The 20435-nt window shown below is 40.2% G+C and overlaps 1 protein-coding gene across 1 annotated transcript in view; it reads left to right on the top strand.

The window, feature by feature from the left end:
* Positions 1-20435, top strand: part of LOC6039281 — a 109956-nt gene that overhangs the window by 17561 nt on the left and 71960 nt on the right. Inside the window, exon 2 of the mRNA XM_038263560.1 lies at positions 4752-8086. Within this exon, the coding sequence (XP_038119488.1) occupies positions 5076-8086 (3011 nt within the window). The 5' untranslated portion in view covers positions 4752-5075. The remainder of the gene's footprint in view (positions 1-4751; positions 8087-20435) is intronic.

Raw genomic sequence — 20435 nt, 5'->3', positions numbered from 1 at the left:
GCAGTAAAATAATCGTCTGTGGGGGAAAGTTCCGTACCGCAAATTATAAAAAAAAGTTAAGATATATATTTAGCGCATATTTTAATTTTTCACAGTGTGAAATTCACACTGAAATGACGTACTGAAACTCTATAAAAATTAGAAAAAAATGAAATTTGAATTCAGTCCAGGCTCGATTATTCAAGGATCCTATTATTCGACTATCCGATGGTTTGTATGGGACTTTGAAAAACCAAATCATGAACAAAAAAAAATGTCTTGTTTTTTTTTATTTTCTCACTTTTACATCAAATACGAGTTCTGCTACCCCATTTTGGTAAAAATTTGAATGGTTGATTGATGATCAAATTACCAATTGCATTTTTTTAAATTTCACCGCCACCATTTTGAATTTAATAATTCTAAATCATTTTAAAGTTGTTGAGAGGTCATACTGGAGCTAGACAACAAATTAATATTTTTTCAAGATTCGATTATGTGAAGTGACATTTTTTTAAGTTCTTCAGATAATCGAGATTGTATTAAATGTTTCATTGCTTGATTTTTATATGTTATAAACAAAAGTGCTTCAATAATTTTCCGTTTTGCTCTTATCATTGCTAATATAGTTGATAAACCTTTTCCGGTACAAATTTAGTTAATTTCCGCAACATTTCGCTTTCATTTCAACGACCTTGGTTTGCTTGTAAATAACACAAACACAACGCAAAGCTACTCGTTACTTCCTCTCTTCCTAAACTTCTTCCGAAACTTTACTGTTCAACACCCGTTCCGTGTTGTTTTTTTCCCACTCCTAATCAGATTGAAGATATCTTGCGAAGCTTCAGGCAGCGACGACGCGCGCCTTGTAACAAACAGCTACATACCTTGTCTAACTCGCACTTGTCGTAAACAAGTCCCCGCGATAGCCACGTATTCGCAGCATTTGCGCAAAGATTACAGGCCCATAAATAGCCACCAGTTTATGGTCGATAGAACACAATGTAATTTCTTCTGATTTCAACTGCTGTGCTTCTCCAAAGTATTTCAAGACCAGCTCCAGTTGCAGCACGCCAATTTATGACTCCATTGAGAAGGGGGTGGTATCAGGGTTTCGTCGATTAGCATAAACTTTAACTTGGTCAATGCAAGAATTTTCTCTTTTCAAGTTACGGCTGCCAATTAGCCGAATCTTGAACGCCAATGAACTGTCCAAGTTTCTGCAGCGTTGCGTGCGCTTTGAGGAAGTGTGTGGCTATCGTGCCCGAAATGCATCAGCAGCTGATCCGAACCAACAGTTCGGAATACGTTTTAAAGGTATCGTATCGTTTGTGTAGATGTCCGGCGACCAAGACTTGGGGAGACCGGCTGGTCGTCGCAGGGTGTTTACGAGTTACGAGCACGTCCGCGCAGCTCATTAAGTAATTACCGGCGTTTCTCAAGGATGGCTTGGCCGACGAGCACCCGAAAGAGTGTCTTCTAGCTGGAGCTGTTGTTGAGGTTGAAGTCGCGCGAGTTCACGCCGGATAGCGCGCAAGAATGTGTCCGTCGACCGATCGATTTGATTGGGCCGCGTTCAAGCACAAAACGGTTGCCGATTGAGTCGTTTAGATGTCCGTGAACGGCCCTCGCGCGTGTGTGTGTGTGTGGGTGTGTGTTTGGGCTGCTATTCGCGACCATAAGCCACTTAAGCCAATTTAGGAGGCGTTGGTCACGGGTTGGTCGAGTTCAACAGCTGACCGACCTCTGCCCTGATGTTTGATGAGAGCTTGTTGAGGGTGTCGTGACTTAAAGTTGCAGTTTTCAAGGGTGACCTACAAAACGGCAGTAGCTGTCACGCGCTATCTGAAATTGGTATTAGCAATAGATTACAGAGTCCTTTGATGTAAATGGATTTTTTTTGCAGAGGATCCAAATATCTTTATAATGATTTACGATTACTCAATTACGACTATCAGCATGGTTCAGAAGGCGTTTCGACCTCATTTCAATAATCTTCGACTGTCAACGATTACGAGGTCACTCGCAAATGTTGGCCATTTCTCCAAAAAAACTACCCAATCGCGGCGTCGAACGAGCCCCTACGTGGTTCCGAAAAACGCTCCTTTTTCATCGTTCGACCTAAAAAATCCAAACTGGAACTCACTGTTAGCCCCATCTCCGGCGAACAAGTGCGTAGGATTTTCGCCAAGGCAAGCAAACCAGCCAGCCACCTCGCGCAGAATCTATTAATCATTCCCGATCGTTGTGGCGTCGGTCGTCGCCATTAGGCCCCCTAACAATAATAATAAACAAGCGCAAATCGCTTCACACCACATTACGTAACCTCAATTACGTGATTCCCGAGAAACTTTGGGTCCAGCGGTACTCGCTCGGTTTCCTTCTAAAGGTACCAACAGCAAATCTTGACCCGGCCTGACCTGAATAATCTCGGCCAGAGAGGAAAGGGGAGGTCGGACAAAAGACATCGATGAGCGCGCGCGCCCTGGCGACGAACCTTCTTCTCGCGGTTTTGGCAAATTTGCTGCGGCCTGACCCCGCCAAGAAAAGGGGGGCATCATTTTGGCGCAGAGATTCAAGAAGTGGTGGAGAAAATTTGCCAACATCGTTTTTTTTTTTGCGCTCGTCAATCAATTGACGCCTTTGGCGATGCGATCAGCTTGTTTTTTTTTATTGTGGAAAAAATTTTTGACCTTCATGAATCCATGGATTTTTTTTTGGCAAACTGCGCAGTAAAATAAACCATGGTAATATTACATTTTGCTGTTTTGGCAAAAAAATGTAAATTTTACATCTTTCAAGTGTAATTTTACAAATTCCTCAAAAATTTACGTAAAATTGATGGTTTTGAAGTTCTGGAAAAAAATCGAAATTTACATCTTTTACGTGTAATTTTATGAAATTCGCAAAAATGACGTAAAAATACATTTAAAAAATAATAATTATTCCTGAAGTGGCGGAATGCGATCAGATTGGTTTTTTATTTGCAAGCCCTCACAGTAAAATAAGCTATGGTAATATTACATCGAAGAATATTACCAGATGTTGATATTGTTGTTTTGGCAAAAACAAATGTAAATTTACATCTTTCACGTGTAATTTTACAAATTCCTCAAAAAATTACGTAAAATTGTTGATTTTGATGTTCTGGAAAAAATGAAAATTTACATATTTTACGTGTAATTTTACGAATTCCGCAAAAATGACGAAAAATTACATCAAAAAGAGATAATATTTTTTCCTGAAGAAGTGGCGGAATGCACTGCGATCAGATTGGTTTTTTTTATTTGCAAGCCCTCACAGTAAAATAAGCTATGGCAATATTACATCCAAGAATATTACCAGATGTTGATTTTGTTGTTTTGGCAAAAAATGAAAATTTACATTTTTTACGAGTAATTTTACAGATTCCTCAAATATTTACGTAAATTTTTTGATTTTGTTGTTTTGGCAAAACATGTAAATTTACATCTTTGACGTGTAATTTTACAAATTTCGCAAAAAATTACGTAAAATTACGTCAAAAAGAGATAATATTTTTTCGGAATGCAATCAGCTTGGTTTTTTATTTGCAAGCCCTCACAGTAAAATATACCATGGTAATATAACATCGAAGAATGTTATCAGATGTTGATTTTGTTGTTTTGGCAAAAAAAAAATTATATCTTTTACGTGTAATTTTAAGAATTGCACAAAAATGACGTAAAAAATCATTAGATAGAGGTAATATTCATTCCTTATATTTTTGAACCATTCAAAATCAATATTTTTTGCTTCGAGCATTGCATAGCCAATCTATTGTCTTACGGAACTTTTAAAATTGTGCCCATCAGGAATTTGAAGGGTTCATATTTAGGCTTTTTTATCCGGCATAATTTAGCGGATTTGAAGCAATTAGGCAACTATTGTGTGTGTGTTTACTTCACTTTGTGTGTGTGTGTGAGAGGCAGACTTCCTGCTCATTTCAGTCTTCTTCCGCTGTAATTAGCTAATTTGTTACGTGAAGCTTTTTGTGGGAATAGCTAACAGTAAATTTTGAAACTTAAGTTGAACATCCGGCTTGGGTTCAGACAAGATTGTGTTATGAATTCTATAACTTATTTGGGAAGATACTTTAAATTAGTTTGAGTGAAATTCGTGAAATGAATTCATGTTGAAAACTTGCTTATTTTCAGTACACAATGGCAAACCAACACAAAATTTCTGTGAGTCATATTATTAACATTTTTTCGCAATCTGTCAATGTTATTTCCGCAATCGGAAGTGGCTTTAATTGTGCAAATTTGTTCTACATTTCTATACATAAAATTGAGCACGCAAAAAAAATCAACAAAAAAGGCACATCCTCCAATTGCAACAAAGTTGATGCCGTGCAGCCATGTTCCGAACCACACAGCCATTAGGCACACCAAATTACCCCAAAAAACCATGGTCATCCGGGTCGCAAACCGACCACAATTCTGCAAAGCTACCGTTTTTTTTCTGTGTGTGCGATATTCTGACATCACCCCCACCCATTGTCGAAACCGCCCATTAGTCACGTCAAATTATCTAAACGAAAACCTCCTCACGCACACACAAACGTTCCACCTATCTATCATTGATCGTATTATTCAAAGCCATGCAAACTCAAGTTCTGTTACAAAAAAATATTGCGAAAAGCTCCCCCCATTGTGATGTGTTTTTGCCACGGTTTTCAGCCCCAGCGAACGACCGTTTTGGAAAAATCGTCGTTCTAAAGCGAATCTCCCCCCGACTTTCCCAACGTTTAGGTAGATTTCAACGGTAGCGGTTACACGAATCAAGCGACGAACCTGAAAATCCTTTGTGTGTTGTGATTTCACCCCCGTCTTGCCATTAGAAGTTGATGAAGAAGTGACGACGCCGACGACGTCGGAAGATCAGGAAGAAGAAGAAAAAGTGCAAAGAGTGTGAGTGTGTGTGCGTGTGTGTAATTTATTGCCTATTGAAAGGTGCGCGCTGATCGTTTTGTGTGATAGTAAATTATTTATTTAACTTACCTGGTAAGAGTTGGTCCCCAATGTGACTGTGCGTTAGAGTCGACTCGGTACGTGATAGAATCTGTTGGTTGAGCGATGTCGTCGACGATGCCCGTGGTGTGGTGCACCGATCCGAACTCGTCCGGGAAGCGGCAACCGTTCGCGTTGCAGGGCATCCAGCTCCAGGGGAACATCACCGAGAAGCATGTGCTGGCGATGAAGGAACTCATCAGTGCGGCGTCCGAGGGCCGCTTGCTGCTGCCCAGTGACGGTGCCATTGTCCTGCTGGACTGTGGCCTCAGCATCGGGTCCATGGTGATCGAGGGCAAAGCTGGCCGGGAGGTGGCGGCGGAGGTTGGCAATCATAAATCAATTCTGCCGGCCGTTCCCGAGGTCGGTGCCCCAGGCAGTAATTGCCCGGATCATAACAATGCTAGCGGGGAAGACGGCGATAGAAGCGTTGAGGGCAGCAAGGTCGTCGACGAGGATGACGTCAGAGAGGACGCGTTCCTGACCGAGCTCGAACAGGAGGAGGGAAAACCTCCAGATCTGTGTGGGCTGGAGGGTGGTGGCGGTGGTGAGGTCCTGTACGAGTTTCTGTGCTGTGCCAAGTGTATGAACGATCCCACGTCCAGTTGTTTTAATCCGCCCAGTCATCGTAGTCGTAGTTTAAATTCGCTCAACAACAAATCGCAGCTGTTGTCTCGATTCCTTAATGGACGGGCCAAGGCGCGCCTCTACTGTGATCCCCTGTACAACATCTCCAACCGGTACTTCAAACGGTTGGCCAACCACAAGGGCAGCAAGAGCCGGCAGCCGGACGCCCGCCGGAACGTAATCCGCAAGGCTTCGATCCGAAGTGACCGCTCGGCGGGCGGCAAGGTGGTCAAAAAAAGCTCCGAAAACATCCCGATCTACGCCACCGTCAACAAGAAGATGAAACTGCGCACGCGGCTCGAAGCCCTCCGGCGGCAGAACATCGACGCGGACGCGCTGGCACTGCAAATTGCCCTGGACGGCCAGCAGATGATCAAGCGATCGTCGGATATTATCAATCAATCATCGACTGCGCCCGCCGCAGCACCACCCTCCCAACAGCAGCCATACAATAGTTCCAGTAGGAAAACTAGTTTCGATTCAACCTGCACCGTGAGTTCAATGGATTCGGGCTTTATCGATCAGCAGCAGCGCCAGCAGCTCCAACAGCTCCAGCAACAACTGCAGCAACAGCAGCCAATAACTGTACATTCGAGTCCCCGCGCAGAACGAGCTGACCGAGGGGAAAGTCCGAAAAAATCGGAAGAATCCCTCGCGAGGACGCCATACGACGACGGTCTGAACGAACTGTCCAAGCTGCAGATCAAGGAGTGTCTGGTGACGCAGTCACGAAACCGCCGAAAATCGTATGAAGAGTTCAAGTCCCTCTTCCGGCAGCAGCAACAACAGCAAACCGAGTGCCGCAGCCGGCTGTCCGTGGTGAACGAGAAGGATCCCGGCGCCACAAACGTTAGAAGCAGTAGCGTTAGCAGCAACGTTAGCATAAAAACGCGACGAAAGTCTTACGAAGAATTCAAAGCTTTAGTCAAAATTTGTGATAGTAGCGTTAGTAACTTAAAGCCCACGTCCGAGGAGGACGAGGCCGAGGCGGAGAAGCAGCAGCACGGCAAATCTTCGACGACCGTCGTCGGAGGGCTGTTCAAAATGAAGCGCAAGAACTCGCGCCGTCTCAGCCTGAAGAAGCTGAAGATGAACGATAAGGCTGACCAGCACGGAACGGCGGAACCTGCCGCCGCCGCTTCCGTCCCAGCATCAGTGATTAGCAATAGCGTTAGTAAGACCGCCGAAGACGGCGGTCACGTTAAGAGTAGCACAATCTACGACATTCTCCGGAATCGGGGCAAATCCGCGGAGCGCAAGGACTCGACGGCGTCGGCCGGGCGGGAGTTGACGTCGAAGGAGGAGATTTACCGCAAAAACTACAAAATTTACGACAAATTGCTCTCGTACGGCAGTAAGGCGTACAAAAAGTATGACAAGTACATGACGTACGGAACGATCTACGAAATCCTGCACCGCAAGTCGGACGCCGCCGAAGACGTCTTTCTGCGCAAACGAGCTCTCTCGGAGAAGTTCGCCAAGCGAAAGCACAGCGTCAACTCGCACTACAGCTCGCTCAAGCTGGGCACCATCTACGACATACTACAGGGTAAACAGTTCAACGCTCTCGAATCCGGTACCAGTGATCAATCCCTGAACAGTAGCAGTAGCAAAGAGGCAGAACCCAACGCAAGTAGCAACGCAAACACCCTATCAACGATCTACGACATCATCCACAAGAAGGCCGATTCGCCCAAGCAGCAAACCCGGAATCGCTTCCTGGTGAAGAAGATAACCGAAGAAGAGTTCATCAAAGGCAACGAAAACAATCGCAACGAGTCCAACGCTACGGCCACCACCGTACCAGAAGACACCACCCCGAAGCATACCCCACCATCCCCAGACTACACGACGCCCAAACCGGTAGATGCGTCCAAGAAACCAACCCGGGCCCGTCGATTCTCCAACATCCTCTCGTACAGCCCACGCCATACGCACACGGACCACTCCGAATCCGCCAAGCTATCAACCGGTAGCGCCACCCGCCTGAAACAAATCGCCGCCAGTGACGAAGATCTGTACAAAAGTGCTGCCTCCAAGCAGAAGTCCTCCCACCGAGGTCGCACCACCGTCCACCCTGCCCAGTCCCCTCGCCCCTCCCAAGACGATGACCTGTACTCCCGCATCGGGAGGCTCCGCAAGTCCGCCACCGACTCCAGCACGCTCTGCTCCAAGATCGACGAAGTCGCCGAAGTACCGCGGAACCAGCCGGCCAAGCAGGAAAAACCCGACCGCCTACCCCAGCCCGGGCCGATCTTCAAGTCCAACTCGCTGGACATGCTCGCGCCGGCCAAGTTCGCCAAAAACCCGCGCTGGCACAAAGCTTCCGGCGCGAGCCCCATCCGTAAGCTTTCGCCGCTCGTAATGCCACGGAAGTCGCAGCCGCAGCCCAAGAAGAGCACGCGGCGGCTGTCGGAGTTTACCCGCGGCGAGTTCCTGAACGAAAAATTGTAAGTATAACCAGAGCTAAAAATAAAAATATAAAACCTGCCATCTCCTTATACCGCTAACTCCAAATTCGATCGCGTTGAACCAATTGCCCTAAAACGACTAATTACTGTTATTGCCAGGCGGTAGCTCTTGACCAAGTTGGCGCACGATCAACAAAGTAGTGCAAACAAATTTGCAACAAATCTCGCGCGCACTCTCTCTATTTAGCAAGTCGACACCGTCCGTTTTAGGTCGCCTTTACATAACTCGACGCCACGCGTACTGTGGTGGCACCGTTACTCGATGAACTCTCCCGAGAACGTCGTCCCAGAGGAGATATCTCGTGCAACGGGGGATGTAATTGGAGTTGGTTGAACCCTGGGGTTGTTCAAGGTCAAAGGCCCCGATGACGCTGGACGGCGACAACAACAAGAACGCCAAGGCGTTCAGCGGAAACGCCTTCTTATGTAACAACGCGAACTCAAGTGGACTCCGCGGAACATGTGTAGAACAAGGCTGTTCTAGGCGGCGGCCACTGCAGATCGTTGGCCTTGGCCGGGTCCGGTTCTTGCATAATCGTCGCCAAGAGTTGCGTGTCGTGCGATCTTGAAAGGGGAGTGTGGGGGGGGGGGACTCCCCGCGGGTATGTTCTACAAATTTGTTCTGATTGGATGCGGTGCGGCCCGTCGATATGAGTTATTGCCAGGGTTCTTGCCGTGGATGCGACGAGCGATCAGATGGGCATCGCGATTAACGAGGCATAAAAATAGCCATGAATTATAACCACATGGGCGTGGGGATGGTCAGGATCGTATCCAGAGATCGCTAGTTGGAGCACCTTGAATCGCTCTCTTGAGTGTCGAGAACTTATCATTACTGGCAGATTTGATCATCCCTAATCCGCCTAGTGTGTTACGGCACAATGCACGGATCTTCTCCGCACAGACCGTAACTACTATGTGTGCTACATAGCTTGAGTCCGGCCAAGAAGAGTGCATCCAGACCTAGCGGTCAACGTTTAATCGAGATATTGCATAATCGAGTCCGTCGTGGTTGCATCTTGCAGACTGCATCCATTTAGTCCGGCGAGATTGAGTGCATCTAGGTTCGAATTTGAAATTTCTCGTGACAAAAAGTGTCACTAGCCTCTTCCCAATATCAATTTGTATTCGAAAGTTTTACGACGAAGATTTGGTCTCGTGACCAACTGCGAGCTGAAACCAGTTACAGAGTGGCCCCCCCCTCTAGGAGATAGCTATGAAAATGCCAAATTAGAATAAAATTCCCATCAATTTCTACGGGCTCTCGAGGGTGGTATCGGTTTTATTGGTTGCTTTATTTGCATAATCACGAGATCTTGATTGTTGGAAGATGAGCTATCAATGGGCCATAAAACGCGGACGTTCCGTTGATAAGAATTGGCTTACATTTTGTACAACTAGATAGGTATTTTGTTTTATCTGCAGGAATAAAAACGGTAATGTAACATCTGGGAAGGAGTACATGTTTGATGTCAGAAAAAAATGTTTAATGTTACATCCGAAAATTTGTAATTTTACCACCTTTCTTATGTAATGTCACTTTTTCAGACCAAATTGATGTAAAATTACATCATAAAAGAGGTAATATTCAATCTTTTAAATTTACACAATTTTTAACTGTATTTTTGGCACCGGCCTCTTTTTTACGATTTTCTAGAAAACTTTCAAACTAAAATGAGCTATTGGCGAGATACAGCGATTTGACTGAAAAAAAGTTTGGCTTTGCGCTGCACTCTGTCCTATGAATTCAAATCCGAAATAAGTTTCTCACATATAAAAAACTTTGTTCAGTAAAATCGCTGTATCTTGCCAATAGTTAATTTTAGTTTGAGGTCTACATTGATTATTATGTAAAATTGTCCGGGGAATAGTATGGTGATAAAATAAAACAAACAAAAATATAAGGAATTGGTGAAAACTGAATTTTAATACTTAAAACGTTAAAATATAATATGAGTGGGGATTTAACGGTTAAAATTTTATTTTTATCGAATTCTTTGGACAATTTTCTATAAGATGCATCCTGTACAAAGTCTTTTGCTCAAATAGTTGCAAATTTATGATTAAAAGAAAAAAAAGTTTCAAGAAAATCGTCAAAAAAGAGGGAGGTGCCAAAAATAGAGGGATGGTCAAATCAGCACCAAACTTGAGATTTCTGTCGATAGATGAACACGATGAACGTTTCCTCCAAGTTTGGTCCAAATCGGTGAAGGTCGAGCCCAAAAGTGTAACCAGTTGACCTGGAATGACCCCTATTATATTTTTCCTAATTCCGTTTTGAAAATACCTGCTTTTAGTGTCATTCTTGTACGAAAAAAGTGGCCTACTTGTCATCACCAAAAATAACAATGCTAACAAATTCATAGCCATACTGATTTTCAACACTGCTTTTATTGTAGAGTTGAAGTAACTCACGGACGTCAAATTCTATTAAAATGAGTTTTTTTATTGAAAAAAAAATGTTTGCCTACCATCGCAAAGCTCGATTTTTTCAGCACTCTTCGTATTTATCCGACTCGACTTGTGCTGAAAATGTCATCATTTTGCATTTAAGCAATTCTCTACGAAATCGGTCATTTTTTCTTCAATTTTAATTTTTGTATTTTTTAATCCGACTAAAACTTTTTTGGTGCCTTCGGTATGCCCAAAGAAGCCATTTTGCATCATTAGTTTGTCCATATAATTTTCCATACAAATTTGGCAGCTGGCCATACAAAAATGATATATGAAAATTCAAAAATCTGTATCTTTTGAAGGAATTTTTTGATCGATTTGGTGTCTTCGGCAAAATTGTTGGTATTGATATGGACTACACTGGAAAAAATGATGCACGGTAAAAAAATGGTGATTTTTTATTTAACTTTTTGTCCCTAAAACTTGATTTGCAAAAAAACACTATTTTTAAGTTTTTTTTATAAGACATCAAATGCCAACTTTTCAGAAATTTGCAGGTTGTGCAAAAAATCTTTGACTGAGATATGATTTATTGAATCAATACTGATTTTTTTTAAATCGAAATTCAACTTCAATTTTCGATGTAAAATCAAATTTGCAATCAAAAAGTAAATCAACAAGTTTTTTTGAAAATAGTCGCAGTTTGTCAATTTTAAAAATTTTTGCACGTGTTTGCCCACCTTTGAAAAAAAAAATTGAGAAAATTCTCTATATTTTGCTTTTTTAAATACTTCGATTTTTTGAAATATTTAGATTTTTTGAATATACCCACAACTTTGCTGAAGACACCAAATCGATCAAAAAATTCCTTCAAACGATACAGATTTTTGAATTTTCATGCATCATTTTTATATGGACAGCTGCCAAATTTGTATGGAAAATTATATGGACATATTATGCAAAATGGCTTCTTTGGGCATACGAAGGCACCAAAAAAGTTTCAGACGGATTAAAAAATACAAAAAAAAAACCAAAGGCCGAAATCTGAGAGAACTGCTTATTTGCTGGAATTACATTAAAGCGCTGCAAGATTGAAAAGAAACTAAAATTCAATTATCGTTTGAGCAATTCTCTACAAAACCGGCCGATTTCGACCATTTTTATTTTTTGTTTTTTTTATTTGGCTCAAACTTTGTGGGGGCCTTCCCTATGACCAAAGAAGCCATTTTGCATCATTAGTTTGTCCATATAAATTTCCATACAAATTTGGCAGCTGTTCATACAAAATGGTACGTATATATTCGAAAATCTGTAACTTTTGAAGGAATTTTTGATCAATTTGGTGTCTTCGGCAAAGTTGTAGGTATTGTTAAGGACTATTTAGAAAAAATAGGTACACAGAAAAAAATTTCCCGATTTTTTATTAACTTTTTTTTCACAAAAACTCAAATTCCCAAAATACGTATTTTTTGATTTTCGAGATTTTTTTATATGTTTTAGGAGACAAAAATCCGCAACTTTTGAGCTATAGAAACATGGTCAAAATCTGCCGCCGAGTTATGATTTTTGAAAAACTGGTGATTTTGGAAAAAACGAAATTTCATGCATAAAATTTTTGACCTCATTTTTATGCAAAATTGAATTTGCAATCGAAAATTACTTTACAGATTTTTCGATAAAGGGCCCCGTTTTCAAGATATAGCCACCGAAAGTTTGATTTCAGCGAAATATTTGCAGTTTTTCGATTTTTAAAAATAGTGACCATGAGTGACCATTTCAAAAATATTTTTTTTGAAAAGTTCAGAAAATTTGCTATAAAATTGTCTAAGAGACATTGAAGATTGGACCTCTGGTTGCTGAGATACAGCGGCTTAAAGAAAAGAAACACGAAAATTGAAGTTTTCTAAGTCTCACCCAAACAGCCCACCATTTTCTAATGACGATATCTCAGCAATTAATGGTTCGATTTTCAATGTTAATACATAAAAAATTCGTGAAATTTTCCGATCTTTTCGAAAAAAATATTTTGAAAAAAATTAAATCAAGACTAACATTTTAAAAGGGCCAAACATTGAATATTATGCCTTTTAAAAATGCTAGTATTGATTTAATTTTTTTCAAAATATTTTTTTCGAAAAGATCGGAAAATTTCACGAATGTTTCATGTATTAACATTGAAAATCGGACCATTAATTGCTGAGATATCGTCATTAGAAAATGGTGGGCTGTTTGGGTGAGACAGAAAACTTCAATTTTCGTGTTTCTTTTGCCGCTGTATCTCAGCAACCAGAGGTCCAATCTTCAATGTCTCTTAGACAATTTTATAGCAAATTTTCTGAACTTTTCAAAAAAAATATTTTTAGAAATGGTCACTCATGGTCACTATTTTTAAAAATTGAAAAACTGCAAATATTTCGCAGAAATCAAACTTTCGGTGGCTATATCTTGAAAACGGGGCCCTTTATCGAAAAATCTGTAATTTTCGATTGCAAATTCAATTTTGCATAAAAAAATGAGGTCAAAAAATTTTATGCATGAAATTTCGATTTTTTCCAAAAATCACCAGTTTTTCAAAAAATTATAACTCGGCGGCAGATTTTTTGACCATGTTTCTCTATAGCTCAAAAGTTGCGGATTTTGTCCCTAAAACATATCAAAAATCTCGAAAATCAAAAATACGTATTTTGGGAATTTGAGTTTTGTGAAAAAAGTTAATAAAAAATCGGGAAATTTTTCCGTGTACCTATTTTTTCTAAATAGTCCTTAACAATACCTACAACTTTGCCGAAGACACCAAATTGATCAAAAATTCCTTCAAAAGTTACAGATTTTCGAATATATACGTACCATTTTGTATGAACAGCTGCCAAATTTGTATGGAAATTTATATGGACAAACTAATGATGCAAAATGGCTTCTTTGGTCATAGGGAAGGCCCCCACAAAGTTTGAGCCAAATCAAAAAATACAAATAAAATCCATTTCCGGTTTTGGTAGAGAATTGCTCATTTGAATTAAATTTTACTAAAGGCCGATTAAATCATAAAATCAAAAAAAAACTTATTTTTAATAAAAATGCACCTGCTGCTACCGGTTACAACAGTTCCTGCATCCTTATGAAAGAATCCAGTGAAAGCTCCATCGCGAAAGTGCGTCCCCCGATCTCGCTGAACACCAAAGTTTAAGGCCAGAAAAAGACTTGCTAATGAAAAGCCATTAACCACATCGCAACAACAGCAAGTCCGGCCACGCCAGAGAAAAGAAAAGTTTCCAAAGATGAGTTATGGATCGCTGCTGGACTCTCGTCCCCGTGCACACGTGTGTTACGAAAAGGTTACCAACCAACAAGAGTGTGTCGTTTTCAACGGATTTTATGAATAGTTACACCGGAGAAAAGTGCGCTGGAAATTGGTTCGTGCCAAATTTGCATCGCTAATTAATTGAAAGTGATAATCGTGATTTATAAGCAGCGATTCCACCGCGCGCGTACTAGTCGTGGTCGGGGATGTTCAGCTATTAAGGTCATCGACGCGCTAAGAAGCCCTGCGGGACGCTGCGAATCGGTGCCAAAAATAAGTGCAACAGTGCGACGACCAAAAGATAAATGTAACCAGACACGAAACGTCTGGCCGTTTAAAAATTACAAGGCCAAGGAAGGGCCAACTTCTTCGTTTTTTGCGCAAACCTTCGAAAACCAGCTGCGCGCATAAATTTGACACGGCAGCATTGAATCCGGGTCTTAAATTTCAATCGCTGGCCGTGTCTAAAAATATTGCCCCCAAGGAAAAAGTGTACTCCTTTTTGGGGCTTGTCAGAACACGAGAATCGAAGACGAAGCAGAACACAAAAATAACTCGTTTCCCAAGTTTAATTTTTTTTTTCGAACTTTGCGAAACGAAAAATTAATAACAACTTGAGGGTCGGACATTGGTGAAGATGCACAGCGGTTCCAGGAATTCTTGCACGAATAAATTGAAATTAGGAGGGCCATTCTGAGCGCGCCCGCGGGTCAAACGATGGTGCAGCCCTTTTTGCAGTTTCGCGATGAACTTGCGCCGAAATTGTTTCTAAAGCCCATTCAAAATGTTAAAATTGTGCAAGAGTCGTAACCGGAATCGGACAAAAAAAAACTTCAATTTTGGTCATGTAAAAGTGTGGGTGTGTCTTTCCTGAGATGTTTGATGTGGTTGTGATTTGATTTGACGACTATTGGCTAATATCAAAATCTGAGATATTCATGGGACTACTTGTATTGTTTTTCTTGGGACTTATATTGTTGTTTAGTCTGATTTTTATAAAGTGATTATAAATGTACACAACCCCATTTGGACTCAAAATGTGAAAAAAAACATTGACGGTAAGCGTCTTTTTTGTGTATTTGGTTGACCGAATGGTTTTTCTCCAAAGTTTGTATGGAGAATTAGTGCTTTTCGCTACTCCCACATATTGCATTAAATTTTTGCTTGTATGCAACAGCGACGAACCGCCTTAATTCTTCATACAAATTTTGGAGAAAAATTAATGTCCTCGTGTTTCTAGGGACCTCAAAGTTCATGATACCCATCGAATTGAGCAAGCGCAGTAATTTTTAATAGGTCAGTGTTTTGCGTCTTAGACAAAATTGTTAGTTAGGATTAGGATTTTTAAAAATGCCAATTTTTGCTTTCCCTAAATCTTTTTTTTTATCTTATTTTTTAAATGTTTTGGAGATTGAAAAGGCATCTTTTGCGCTTGAATTTAGTATGGTCTAAAATTTAGTACCGTTAACCGGAGTGACATTGCTAGAATTTCAATTTATTTTTCAAATATTTTTTTTATCAGATACATATTTGTAAAACATGTACTGGGATAGGCCTCACAATGTCGATTTTTTCAAAAAAGTTTATTTCAGTAGCGATGTCAAAAAAAAATTCGTAAAAAATTGTGTAAATTTGGAAGGTGCTATTTTGGAAAGTAGAATATCACCTCTTTTATGGTGTAATTTTACCTCAATTTAGACTGAAAAAGTTACATTACACCATAAAAGTGGTAAATTCCACATTTTCAGAGGTAAAATTACACATTTTTTGTTACATAAAAGAAATTGTAAAATTACACATTTTTTTACATAAAAGATGTACTCCTTCCCAGACATTAAAATCAGTTAAGCAAAACAAAAAAACTAGCTAATTTACAAAGCAAATATAAATTGGCCTTTCAACTAACTCCGTTATTATTTACTTTTGAAGATTACTAGGGGACCATCTATAAACCACGTGGACATTTTTTTTTTGGGAATCTAAACCCCCCCCCCCCCCCTCCTCATCGTCGACAATTCCCATACAAAAAAAATAGTACTCACAGCTAAAACAAGTAGTAATCCAGCTGCGTGTAAAAGGCCTGGGTGTAAAATAAATATTGCTTTATTTTATGCAATTTTATGTGATTTTACACCCTGAAATATGTAGCCCAACCTACTTGACCGAAATGTCAAGCCGATGTATGCGTTTATCCTAACTGCTTTTCATCGGTCTGGTGGCCGAGTGGGCTAAGGCGCCAGTCCTACTGTTGGGTTTGAATCCCGTCGGTTGCAACTTTTTTTTTGTGTTCGCAAAAATTGTACATGCAGTGTGTAATATTAAGTGTTTATTTTGACTAAGGTGATGTGCATATTTTTGCATACGATTTAACCATCGGATTTTTTGCTGTGGACAATCGCCATAATTATTTTAATTACGTTTTTGCTGATTGCTGAGCAATAGCCTCTAAATGTTTAAATTCGATGGAAAATTAGTTTATCGCAATGTAAAAATACATAATTTTGAAATTTCGAAAGCTGGCCAAACATTTGAATATGTCCACAATAAGTGTTTTAGCCCGTCCAAATGGTTATTTTTAGTGTAATAATTCGTAATTTGAAAAAGTTTTTTTTATCATTAAGCTTCTTTTGAAAAAAATATTCCAGAGTTTCTAAATCATGCCTAATTTTTTAAAATGTTCAAATAATACTTTTAAGCCCTTTTGAAATATTACTTGTGATTTTTTAAATCACGGATATATTTTGTTTAATGGTAGTACTATTAACCAACGGTTTGTTTTTGGGACATTGAAAATCGGCTCTTTAGTTTGCGAGATATTGGCGATTGAGAGAGAGCAATGTAGTAGTATTATTTCAAAGATTATATCTCAAGAACCGTAAGTCGGATCACCAAAGTTACAAAAAAAAATAGAAAATTGAAGAGCATTTTCTCAGTTATTTGTAAATATTTATTTCAAGGATAGAAGAGGTTAGGCACTGTTTTTTAAATTTGAATGACAATTGTATCAAAATAATGGCATAAAAATGCTAACTCATAAACTCACTTAATTAAAATTTCACAAAATTACTTTACGATTGCGTTTTCAATTTTACACCTTTCTTTTTTAATTGCAAGTATAACTCATGTTAGACTTCTTTAAATTGAGATGTTGCAACCACGGTTTATAACTTATTTTTTATTTTTTTTTTCTGGTAAGTCCTTAAAAAAGTTAAAAAGCAATGCGTGTAAAAGCCCTACATTTAAATTAAATTTTGCATTATTTGTTAAAATTTTATGTAATATTACATGCACAAATATGTAGCCCATCCAAACCTTCTTTTTCCAAAATGTCAAGCTGTTTATCAATTCCTCTCTTCATCGATCTGATAGCAGAGCGGGATAAGACCTCAGTCCTCTCTGTGAGGGTTGGGTTGGGTTCCCGTCGGTTGTAATTTTGTTTTGTGTAGAAAAACTGTACATGCATTTGCATGCGATTTTACCATCAGATTTTTTGTTGTGATAACTAAAAACTTAGCCGATGATACCAAATTGATCAGAAAATCTATTGTCGAGGTACGATTTTACGAATATTTTCATAGCACTTTTGTATGGACAAGCCCCAAAATTGCATGGAAAATAGTTTTATTTTTGAATAAAAAAAATTGTCACATGATAACAATACCGTTCTCTTCCGATTCAAAAAAGCCAAATAATACGATTTTGATTAATGCTTTGATAATTGCAACCACTCTCGCTCTCCCGCGTTGATTGCGTCGCGCAGATCGCGCTGAAAGGTTCGCAAATTTAGTAGGTGGTCGTTAAAAGGGCACTTCCCCATTTTATAGTTCCCCGTTAATGACCCGTCGTCGGGTTGATGCATTAATTCAGTTTTGATGCTGTCAACAGATCTTCGATTTCCGGGAAGCTAGTACTCGCATAATGTTTGTGTCGCTATCTTTAATTGTTTCATGCTACATTTTCTCTCTTTTATCTCACTTTCCAGGTAAGTCACACCTTTTGCGTCACCCTTTTCTGACGGTTTGGCAAACAATACGAAAAGTTTCCCCACCAGGTAGGTCACCACCAGAAATCCGATCCACGTGGCGCGCTCAGTTGCACAACCGGAGATTGAGTCCAAACGCTGTAACGCACGGATCCTCGCCTAGTTGCATTCCACCGTATAAAGCCCATAATCCGCCTTATTGGGTGCATCCAATCTAGGTTACATCTCGCGTTAGATATGGAGGCTGCGCGCGCTGCACGACCGGGTCTCCCAACTTTCCAAATCCAGTAACGCAGCATTCTTCTGCGGCATCAATCGCCGGGTGTTAGAAACGGACGGACGGATGCGTGCGTCCGCGTTGGCATCGGCTAAAAATAGCGTCTCCATAACCACACACCGTCTTGACCATCTTTTAATGACCGTTTCAAAGCCCCCACGAGAGATGGCATCTCAAGCACTTCTGCGCTGTGGCGTGCAGTATCGCACATGGTTTACTGTCACGGCGAAGATTCGATCACCATTTGTCAGGTCGAGTTTCGTGATTATGGGCAGTGGCTATTTTTAGAGCGATGTTTTGGTTTGAATGACCAGAAATGGGGTGTTGTTTGACCGTTATTTTGGATCTTGGCCATGGTTCGTGTATGATACAATTCATTAGAAGAATGCTCAAGTGGGCTCGTAATTTGATGCAAGAGCTACCGACAAACTTGTCTGCAAAGTTAACATGTAAACATGACATTTTTACAACCCGCATTTTCTCAGTTTTCCGCTTCACCGAACCTCCGCGAGATCATAATCTCAACGAGCAGCGATTTTCTTTTCATAATCTCTATCGAACCCCGGCTAGATGATCGATGATTGGATTCGATTCGCCCCGCTCATAATCACATAACTTTGGCTCCACCGGCCGCGTGCAGTCCGGTTGGCTGTTTCTAACGCCAAGCCGTTGCACTTGAGCGATGAGTTTGCAGATTTAATTATCTCCTTGGTCACCCCGATTGGGCCTGGCGCACCCCAGCGTTACCATCCATCCTGCTGGCGGCTGGCGGCCCTCGAGGCTCCAGACTGGGCAGCACAACTGACTCCTAACCAGGGATGCCAGATACACAGATTTGTCTGTGTTTCACAGACATTTGAGCTCGTGTCAGACATTTTTTGAGGTACACAGACTTTTTAAAAACTTCATTAAATTGTTATTTTGTTAAAATATCAATCGAAACTTATTTCGTAAGTCTTCAAATGCTTAAAAACACAATTTTTTATTGATTTCTATGACTGCAAATTGATTTATTTGAATTTTAGACAAAGACACAGACATACACAGACTTTTTCACAGACATTTTAAAAAATCATGTGGCATCCCTGCTCCTAACTGAATATATGTATTTTAATTAGAGAGAAGAAAAATGTGCACCTTCTGCTAAAAATAGCCTTCAGTTGCCAGTGGCATTAGTGTACAGATATATTGGCAGGTGCAAACGAACCAATCCGACCACACTGTCGGGGGGGCTGAAGAATGTTGCAATTTTAGTATCAGTTTTATTGGATGAAGTTTTTTTTGTTGTTGAACGGAGCGTAAATAGCCGTCTATCGACTCGATGGACGATGCAATTTGCTGGCCGGCGAGGCCGTTGGTCTACGACATTATCTAATGGCTGCTGGAGTTCACGGCGTTAGGCACGGCGTTCCAAAACGCATTTTAGACTTTTCCATAATTTCGTAGCCGGCTGTAGATTACTGCTAGTGTTGAGCAGTTACTTCGGGCTTTGGACAACAATATTTTTTTATATTTATTTATTTTAATGAAATTTTACGTGCTCGTTTTATGACTAAAGAAGACATTTTGATTCATTCGATCGTCCATACTATTTTGGCCGGTGTCCATTAGGGTGCTCAGAATATAGGACTATTTTCAAAACCTCGCTCCACAATCTGAATATTGTTCCTTGAGCTACTTTAGGACTCTGGGCCAAAAATTAGCAAAATCGGTCAACATCGGCCTTTGACATTCGATTAGAGATGTATGGAAAAAATGGAAAAATGTATGAAAAACACAATTTTCTTACCGTTTTGTCGGCAGGACGCGCTACTTCCATGAGATTCTTATTGGAAATTTAATGTTCTACAACCATGTCGAACATGCCAAAGCTGTCAAACTCGGTCTGAAATAGTTATTATTGCTTTAAAAAATTCATTTTTGTATGAAAAACATAGTTTTATCAACTTTAGGCTCGAGTCTTAATGGGTTAATCTTAACCAATTCCGCTCAAAATTTACACAGATGCTTAAAATAACCTAAAAACAATGTTTTGCTTGTGGAGCAGCGTGTATTTTTTTCTGGTCAGCCTAATGTCCAATTAAAAAATATTTATTCAAGTATTCAAAAATCTGTGTTTTGCGAACGGGTTTTCTAATCAAAACACCAACTTGGTTTGCTAGTCACACTCTAAAAGAAACCCCTTCACAGAAAAAATATGATGGTAATATTCATCAGGAAATGGTGACAGATTTTGTGTCAAAAAAAGGTTAAATTTTACCTCAGAAAATGATGAATTTTCATCAGTTTTTGATGAGTATTGATCAGGTTCACAATTTTACTCATTTTTTATGTAATATTGCTCAAAAAAAGAGGTAATATTCAACCTACCAAATTT

The sequence above is a fragment of the Culex quinquefasciatus genome, chromosome 3 (genome assembly GCF_015732765.1).
Source record: "Culex quinquefasciatus strain JHB chromosome 3, VPISU_Cqui_1.0_pri_paternal, whole genome shotgun sequence".
NCBI classification, from domain to species: domain Eukaryota; kingdom Metazoa; phylum Arthropoda; class Insecta; order Diptera; family Culicidae; genus Culex; species Culex quinquefasciatus.
Note: the sequence above shows the minus strand (reverse complement) of the source record. Positions and strands in the feature narration are given on the sequence as shown.